Source organism: Hemicordylus capensis, chromosome 3 (assembly GCF_027244095.1).
Source record: "Hemicordylus capensis ecotype Gifberg chromosome 3, rHemCap1.1.pri, whole genome shotgun sequence".
Lineage (NCBI taxonomy): Eukaryota > Metazoa > Chordata > Lepidosauria > Squamata > Cordylidae > Hemicordylus > Hemicordylus capensis.
This window is the reverse complement of record NC_069659.1, coordinates 356875276-356884630: the sequence shown is the minus strand read 5'-3', so window position 1 is coordinate 356884630 and position 9355 is coordinate 356875276. Positions and strand designations below refer to the sequence as shown.

At 48.1% G+C, this 9355-nt stretch overlaps 1 protein-coding gene across 1 annotated transcript in view; it reads left to right on the top strand.

The window, feature by feature from the left end:
• Positions 1 to 3284: 3284 nt before the first annotated feature.
• Positions 3285 to 9355, top strand: part of CLDN1 (claudin 1) — a 32203-nt gene continuing 26132 nt past the window's right edge. The window contains exon 1 of the mRNA XM_053304880.1: positions 3285 to 3663. Within this exon, the coding sequence (XP_053160855.1) occupies positions 3441 to 3663 (223 nt within the window). The 5' untranslated portion in view covers positions 3285 to 3440. The remainder of the gene's footprint in view (positions 3664 to 9355) is intronic.

The following is a 9355-nucleotide window of genomic DNA, read 5'->3' as shown; positions in this document are numbered from 1 at the left end:
CCTGAGTTCAAATCCCCATTCAGCCATGAGACTAGCTGGGTGACTCTGGCCCAGTCACTTCTCTCTCAGCCTAACCTACTTCACAGGGTTGTTGTGAAAGAGAAACTCAAGTATGTAGAACACCGCTCTGGGCTCCTTGGAGGAAGAGCGGGAGATAAATGTAAAATAATAATAAAATAATAATAATAGTGTTGTGAGAGAGGGAGAGAAATTTCTCTCTGGCTACCCTCTCCACTCCATGCATAATTTGATACATGTCGATCATGTCTCCCCTTAGTTGCCTCTTTTCCAAACTAAAAGGTCCTTGATGCTGTAGCCTAGCCTCCTAAGGAAACTGCTCCAGGCCCCTGATCATTTTGGTTGCCCTCTTCTGTACCTTTCCCATTTCTACGATATCCTTCTTAAGATATGGTGACCGGTATCTTAAGGCAGGATAACAAGGAAATGCATGGATGAAATGTCTTTACTCTAGCAGGGAACTCTGAAGTTGAGGCTTTCTCCTCTGTTCTGCCCATGATGCCAACAGCAAGAAGTAAACTGAGCTGGCAGTGAAGGCTGTGAAAAAGTGAGGAGCTTTCAACTTTTGCTGAAGAAGTTACTGAACATAAGAACATAAAAACTGCCCTGCTAGATCAGGCCCAAGGCCCATCTAGTCCAGCATCCTGTTTCGCACAGTGGCCCACCTGTCTGCTGTGAGAGCACTCACCATGTGAATGAAACCCAAAAACAAAACAGAAACAAGGTTGTTACAGTGCCGAGGCTTAGAAAATTAAATGCTAACTTGGGTACATTCTAACTGTGGTCTGAAACTACTCTTCGCAAGAACAAAAGGTATATTTGCAACTTCCCCCAGATCTTCCTCCATATACACACACTGGTATGTGTGTGGATGGGGCCAGGCTGGGTGGGGAAAATTTCAGAAAGATCCCCAGTTGAGCCCAAAGGGGGAAAACAATCTCATCTGTGTGGCAGAGGCAGTGAAGTGTTGACTGTTTTCTTTTTGTTATTGAGCCAGCCTTGTTTACTCCGTGGGGTAGGTGGCCTGCCTGCGGTTGGCTGAGCCCCTCTGGTTAATCACCACTTAAGGCCGAGGTTTACAAATTGCTCAGAGAAGCCCAGGTGAGATCCCTCCGAGTCATCAAGATGAAGCCCTCGCCAGGTCAAAACAATGCGCCTGAACCCACGTCTCCCAGCACTATTATTTTCAGCTGTTGTTTGTTTGCCTTGGAGTGGCAGAACAATTTGGGTGGACACAGTCTGAGAAATTATCTGGCTGAGGCTTAAGGACAAGACACTGCACAAGGCCGCGGTGGTGGTGGTGGTGGTTGTGGAGAAGAACAAACACCCAGCCATTGCCCAACACACATGCTGTTGACTGGGTTTGCGGGGGTGGGAGGGAATGGTACAATGTGGGGAGCCTGTGAGGCTCAAAGCAAGCTCTCTCCCACTCTTGGAGCCAACATGTGAAATGTTATTAATTTTGGGCAGAAACTGGTAGGGGCCTGTATTCCTATCAAATGTGTATTTTTAGGCAAACCTGATATTAAATTTTACTTATAGATGTAGGAAACGCGAAATTGATTCAAGGACCAAAGTAAGGCGATGTTTAGAGTGTTGCTAGCCCTGGGCTTTCCTTTAGTCGATAGCTTTGGGGGGCCCATGGACTGGGCCTGTGGTGGGGGCACAGAGGTCTGATTGAGCGGCTACTGACTCAAGGTAAATGAAGCCCATCGGAGCTAAGTATGCTTTAAATGCCACTGAGGAGTTTGGCTCTTTGCTTCACACACCGAAGCAGCAAATCAGAAGTTGATGGTGGTGATGCAAACAACAACTCTTGAAATAAGCCAAGTGGATCAACATTTGCAAAGTGGATTGTTTCCTTCCATGAATATTCTAGTTCACCCATTGAACTTGGCCTTCTTAAATAGGGGGGTCTTACCTGGAATTGGAAGTCTTATCTTCAGTTAATGATTATTTTGTTGAAAATCGAGGAATAACCATTGAATTGGCTATATATACTACAACACCAAAGATCCATCAGAGTCCTTAGGATTTTAATGGACTCAGTGTGGAATGGATTCCCCAGTGGGCAGGGTCTGAGTTCAATGGCCCCTTCCATTACTTATCAGTTTGCTGAAAACGCAACCTATTTCCCCCAAATTGCTCAGGATGGTATACATGGGATTTATCACAACAACCCTGTGAGGTGAATAAAAACAGAAATAGCAAGTGCCCTTGACAAGTGTCCATCTGAGGTGAGAAGGATGCACCTGAAAAGAGATGTGTCCTCCTCCCAGCAGAAGCCCCATCCCAGGAAAGCTCACCTGGCCCCAGTGTTGTTGACTACAACTCCCATTATCCCCAGCCAAAGGCCGGTGCAGTTCGTCTCTTTTCGTTCTCATAATTTCAATGCCAAGTAAAGACCTTTTTTAAAACTCTCCCAAGTTTTCAAAGTGGGGATTTTAAAAATCTATTCTGTATTTTTTAAAAAGTAAACATTGGTTAAGTTGTTGTTTATTTCTTTAGCAAGCCACCCTGAAAACAGGTTGAAGGGCAGCATAAAAATCCAACAAATAAATAAATATGCCTGATGTCTCAGGTTGAGCCTGGTTAAAACTGAACAGAAGTCAATTGCAACTCAGGTTAGGAGAGTGGTTGGAAACCAGCTAAATGTGGAAGGGGCTGTGCATTGCTGTGCAGTTCCCTGGATCTGGAAAGTGAGTGGCCAGACAGACCCACCTAGACTAATGGGAAGGAGAGAAGGGGCTCATCCTTAGGGTATCTTAAGGGGCCTAGAGACTCAGCCGACACTGAAGAGAAGGTGCTGCTGGGTCTGGGTGAAGCCTGGGATGGTTATGATGAAGAGCTGGGACCTCCGTCCCCTCTCACCTCCTACTCTTGCTGTATCATCCCAACCCTGCTGAGGGAACAGGGTGGATCTCGAAATCCTGTCCATGTGTCATCAGGGAGAGCATTCTGTACTGAAGCACGCAGCAGCAGAGATGACTGGCTTGAACATAAGGACATGAACGGTGTCGGCCTAGCACAGGCCTAGGATGCTGGAGGAAGGGTCTTTGCCCCCGCCTCAATTGCAATAGAGAGTCGTTTCCTTGTGAAGGAAAGAGCTCTGTCTGACTTCAGGCTTTTGGTGGTGCTGAACGTCCAGCAAAAAGCAACCCAGGCGGCACCGACAAACTCAAGTGAAACCACCAGGGGGCTCTCGGAGGACGGGTTTAAATAGGGAGACAGAGGTGCTCCCAACTTCAGTCCAGGTGTTTCCTCAGCCCAGCAGCAGCTGCCAGCACTAAAGTCTCTTGGATTACAAAAGACGTGGAAGGACAAGAAGCGTCCTTTGCCTCTGCAGCATCAGCGCCCGAAGGCCTGACCAAGGAACCGACCCAGCCACTTCTCTGCAAACTTCCAGGGGCACTTAGGCAAAGATGGCCAACGGTGGTCTGCAGATGCTTGGCTTCATCCTGGCCTTCATTGGCTGGATTGGCATCGTCATCAGCACAGCCATGCCCCAGTGGAAGATCTCCTCCTATGCTGGGGACAACATCGTGACAGCCCAGGCCATCTACCAGGGCCTCTGGATGACCTGCGTCATACAGAGCACCGGACAGATGCAGTGCAAAGTGTACGACTCCCTCCTCAAGCTGGCAGGTAAGCAGCTGGCCCGATCTGATGTGTTGTGGGGACAGCCCAAAAGCCTCGACCAAAAGAGTAAGCAGGTGCAGACAGGACCTCCCTGCCGCTCTCTGGGGACAAACAGGCAGTGCTTGCGGGGGGCTTTGCATTTTGTTAGCACCTGGCAAAAGTCAAAGGACTGCCCAATATTGTGTTGACTCACAACAATCTTGAGACGCTGGTGGTTGTTATGCCCATTTTACAGAGGGGAACTGAGGCTTCTAATTACTATATTAGAAAGAGAGAGAGATAAGTTTATTCGGTCATTGACCAGCGAAGTATTAGAAAGTGTATTCAATATTGATGGGTTGGATGTAAATAGAACAATGTTACATACATCAAGAAACAATAAAATCCACAGTAGAAATGACCATATTAATGATAGATTCCACAGACTATATATCAAAAGAGCAATGGTGTCCCCAAGATGAAATTATTGGTGAAGATGTCCACACAGTACAGTGACCCGGTGACGTCCGTTTCAAAATAGTTCTTTATCAAGTGCTGGTGGACATGGATCTTGTAAGTTGACAGTGATCGGTATACTCAAATATCTTGATAATAGAGTGGTTATATTGCCAAATGAAGTAGAAACATTCTTGTCTCAAAGATATTTGAGCTGAACAAACATTCAGTTTTGTGCTACCACTTCTGTTGCTTCTAGAAAATGCTCTTGTGAAAGTAGGTGCAAGGCTCTTTTTGGTTCTTTTTGTGGTACATTTGTATAGATCCCAGTACACTATATATTTTTTGCTTTAGTCACACCCAAGCACCAGGAGACAAGTTTTGCCTGGTTTGTTAAAGACACAAATCTCTTTGAGATTATTCAAGTGGTTTTGTGGTGGAGAGCCCAGAGTTCCAACTGGAAAGACAAATTATTTCAGATCATAAAACTGAGGGTTTCTCCACTCAGATGCACAATGGCAAAAAAAGAGAAAAGGCTGTTGATTTGATATGTTTTAATATGAAGGGTGGGTTGCAAAGAGTGTGTAGAGCAAGCGGCTCTTTCTGGAGGAGGGAGAGAGGAAACGTGGCGAGGTGGTCTCTGCAATTAGCAGAGGCCAGAACTTGGAACTTGGCAGGAATTTCCGTACGATGTTTTCATGTGGCTCCTAGAAAGAGCGAATCAAGTGGCCGTCTGGTTTATAGCAGTGAGTGGACAGCAGCTTTGCAAAGGCTGTCTTGTGGCTATTTGAGCTGAAATTATGTCTGTCACAACATGTACCAAATGGGGCTGGTTTGCCATTTGGGGCCCTCTTGCTGCATGCAAAGTTGCCCGAGTTCACACAACTGCTCCTCTTTGCTTGCAGGACATGGTGTGTGCAGGTGGGGAGTGTGTGCCTAGCTGGGCACATAGGATTGCCCCAGAACAGCCACTGTGGTTGGGATGGTCCCTGGCGTGCACTTGTCCAGATCCCCTTTCTCTGTGTGAATGGGGTGAAATACAAGCCTGGGAGTGTCCAGGTGGCAGGCATAAGTCACAGCCACTTGTACAAACTGACCAAAAGATTCACGGGTTTGCAATGTTCAGGTTCCAACTTTAGATTTTGCTTCAGTCAGTTCATGGGAAGCCTTTGTGGATCTGTGTGAGCGCGTTTCTGAGAGAGGTTGCTGTGCTGTGGGGAGCGGAGAGGATCTGAAGCATCTTCTGAGGCAGTCCTACCCCCCACCCCAGCACGGTGCGCAAGCTTCTCTGGGGGCAACAGCAGGGACAGCTTCCTCTGAAGCCCAGATTGGTGTGGAGAACAGGTTGTTTGTGGCTACTCAGTGGTGAGGGGAGGGCTCTCTGCACATGCTCAGAGGCTCTCTGCCACCGCTGTTGTGATCGCTCCTCTTCCAGGGCAGAGTTTTGGCACTGAAGACAGATTCTGGGGCTGAGCTCTAATTAAAGGCTGCTTTCTGCGGAGTCACACTGCTCAGCTATTCCAAGGGCGTCAGAAAGCGCCTCTGGTCTGCCGCTGATGCCATAAGCTGATTAGGAGCCGTGCCTCGCTCAGCAAGCCTCCCACTCCTTCCAGCTGCGCTCTGACTTCAGCAGCAAACCTGCAGCTCCCGAAGTCAAGGCTTGAAGCCTTGGCAGGTGGCCGTGGTGGGCTGGGGCGGGCTGCCCTGCTCTGGTGCCCCCCCCCAGCTAGTGGGCTCTGCCAGCCCCTATCACAAGGACTTGCTACCTTGTCACCAAACTCTGGGTGGTGGTTTCTTCTGGAGTGTGGCTGCTTTGGGGATCTGGAGATCCCTTGACGCACCTTAGTGGCAAAGGTACATGAAAGGCCACCTTGAGCAGCAGCAGGGAACTAGGCCTGGATACTTGTCAAGAGGAAGGCAGAAGGCTCGAACCCAAGGCCAAGCTGAACTTCTCACAGGTGCTGTTGGGGCTTCTGAAGTTCCTTGGACTGAGCTGCTCAGTGGTGAGGGAAATGCACTCTGCTGCAGGCTTTTCTTTGTGCATCGCTTCACTTCTCCCTGGATACAGATGATGGGGCTGAGCTATACTTCAGATTAAACCCCAATTCACCTCTATCGGGCAGCAGTGATATAGGAAGATGCTGAAAGGCATCATCTCATACTGTGAGGGAGGAGGCAACGGTCAACCCTTCCTGTATTCTACCAGGAGTCAACACCGACTTGATGGCACACTTACACCAAATGAAGCCCTGGGTGTCTAGAGATTCCCACACTGAAATGCCCTTTCCCTTCTTTGGATGCAACGTGAATATTGCAGTAATTGCAATCCACTCCCCACACCTTGGCTGCCTTCTGGTCTCCAAAGGGATAATAATCCCCATGCAGTTTCTCCCTAGGACTCAGAAAAGGGATCATCATTTGCAATTATTAGGATGCAGGATTTATTTGGCTCACGAATCATCAGCGCAGTCTGTACCTGGGTGTTGCCACTGAACATCCCAGCACGGCAAGATTCATTCTCTGAAAGAACCTGTCTCTGGGTGACGGCTGCACCCTGTTGACACATACCGTATTAACCTGGATAGAAAACAACTCTGACTTTAAGACAACCCCCTTAAAAAGTAGGGGTTTAAATACATATCTGCATTGACTGAAAAGGAACAGGTCTCTGAATTTCAGACAACCTCCTGATTTCTAATATTAGGAACATAGGAAGCTGCCATATACGGAGTCTGACCATTGGTCTATCTAGCTCAGTATTGTCTTCACAGACTGGCAGTGGCTTCTCCAAGGTTGCAGGCAGGAGTCTCTCTCAGCCCTCTCTTGGAAATGCTGCCAGGGAGGGAACCTGGAGCCTAGATGCTCTTCCCAGATCGCTTCCATCCCCTGAGGGGAATTGCTTCCAGTGCTCACACATCAAGTCTCCCATTCATGAGCAAACAGGGCGGACCCTGCTTAGCTAAGCCATGCTTGCTACCACAAGACCAGCTCTCATCTCCTTAGAAGACTTGGGGGAAACCTGGTCTTGGAACCAGGTAAATACAGTGAGGCGGGATTCATGACCAGTGAGACGCTCTTTGTCCAGGTTAGTGAGGAGAGCGGGCTAAGCCCACTCTCCTCCCCGCAGATGATGGGGAGGCCCTGCCGGGGCAGCCGGATCGGGGGCTGGGGAGTTCGGGGGCCACGCGGCCCCACGGAAGCTCCAGCAGGCCCTGCATGAGCAGATGCCTCTTGACTCCAGCAGATAGATGTGGGTGACTTTGGGATGGGTGAGATCTCTTCAGCTCAGCCCAGAATTGCCTCCATATTGATGCGCTTTCCTGGCAAGCAAGTGTTCTGGGGAAAAGCCTGAGTGGCTCTGAGGGCTCTCCCTCTTCTGAGGCACATGTCCCCGAGGGCGTTACACGCATGCGCCTTTCCATCTTGCCCCCCTGTGGTAGTTCCCAGCACCAGCCAGAGCCACTTGGAAAATGCTCAGCTGCCCCGGAGAGTTCACGCCTACCTTGGCGAGGATGTGCGCTGAGGGTGCACCTTGTGTCCTGTGGGATAAAGTCTGTCACCCGTGGGCACTGTGATTTCTAGTGCCAGCCACAGCTGAGAGTCACATGGAAATGCACCCATCTGCCCCCTGCCAAAACACACCTGAGGTCTAGAGGAAGGTGTTAGGTCTGGGAGGGGGACAGCCACCGCCTACAACCAGTGTGGTGAGCCAGCATGGTGTAGTGGTTAGAGTGCTGGACCAGGACCGGGGAGACCCGAGTTCAAATCCCCATTCAGCCATGAAAACTAGCTGGGTGACTCTGGGCCAGTCCCTTCTCTCTCAGCCTAACCTACTTCACAGGGTTGTTGTGAGGAGAAACCTAACTATGTAGTACCCCACTCTGGGCTCCTTGGAGGAAGAGCGGGATACAAAATGTAAAAAAACAAACAGACAGACAAAAAAACCCACACAGGTCTGTTTGCAAGAAATATTTGACCCACCCAGAAAGAAGTTAGGCACTAAACTTCTTAAGCAGAGGAGAGCCCTAAAGACCTACCTGTTCGGCCTGGCCTTCCAGGGTTTTTAATTTGTTTTAAAGAGTTCTTAATGTATTGGGTTTGTATAAGGGTTTGAATTGTTTTATTTTTATTTTTTTAGCTGCTTTATTGCATTTTAAAATCTTTGTTCCCAGTCATTGATTGGTTTTAACTGTTTTGTGATATTTGTGAACCGCCCTGAGCGATTCTGTAAGGGCGATCTAGAAATTAAACAAACAAACAAATAATAAAATAAACTGGTTACCCCTGCTAACTGGGAAAAGAGGCACCTTTTTAATGTGGTGATTTTATTTAGCAGGGGGAGAGTAACTGGCCCTCTCCACCCCCATTACTGTACTGTTGCTGGTGTCTATCTTAGGTTTCTTTTTAGTTTGGGAGCCCTTCGGGCACAGGGAGCCATCTTATATATTTATTTCTCTGTGTAAACCACTTTGGAAACTTTTGTTTAAAAGCTGTATATAAATATTTATTGTTGTTGCTGCTGTTGTCAACCAAAGGGTGCTTGGCCAGATGATCTCATCATTTGGTTTACAGCAACCAACCAAGTGTCCTTGAGAGGAAGGGGCTAATCTTTCAGAGCTTTTGTGCCACTTTTCACAGTATCAATAATCAATCAGTCCTGGTGGATTTCTCCTTACTGTCTTTGAACACTGCTCGTTCAGACTGTTCATTCAATAGGTCTCTTTAAAACCCTTGCAAACGCTTGGCAGTCTTTATGGCATTCTCTCTCACAACGGTCCTGCGAGGTAGGGCTGTTCACCCCCTCTTACAGGCGTGGAGGCTGGGAGAAATGCCCAGAGCCCCCCAATGGCCACCATTCAGCACAGCGGCTAGGCATGCTGAAATCCCATTAATCCCAATAATAATAACAGCCAGCTCTGAGTGACCATGTATTGTTGTGATGGTTTCCTGTTTGCTACCGTATTTACCTGAATGGAAGGTGACTCTGAATTTAAAATGATGCCTTAAACAATAGAGGTTAAATGCAGGTTATACCTGTATTTACTCAAAGCAAAGAGGACTCTGAATTCAAGAAGAACCCACTATATTTAACAGGAAAGAACTGAGTGGGAGGGGGCATGTCTTGGATTTGGGTAAATAAAGTAAATGAGCCCCAATTGGATGATTTCACCCATGTGACTGATACAAGAAGCATTGCCCTTGCTCTCAGTTGTCTTCACTTGCCCCATGTGATGTTGTTATGTAGCTAGAAATGATTGGCTAT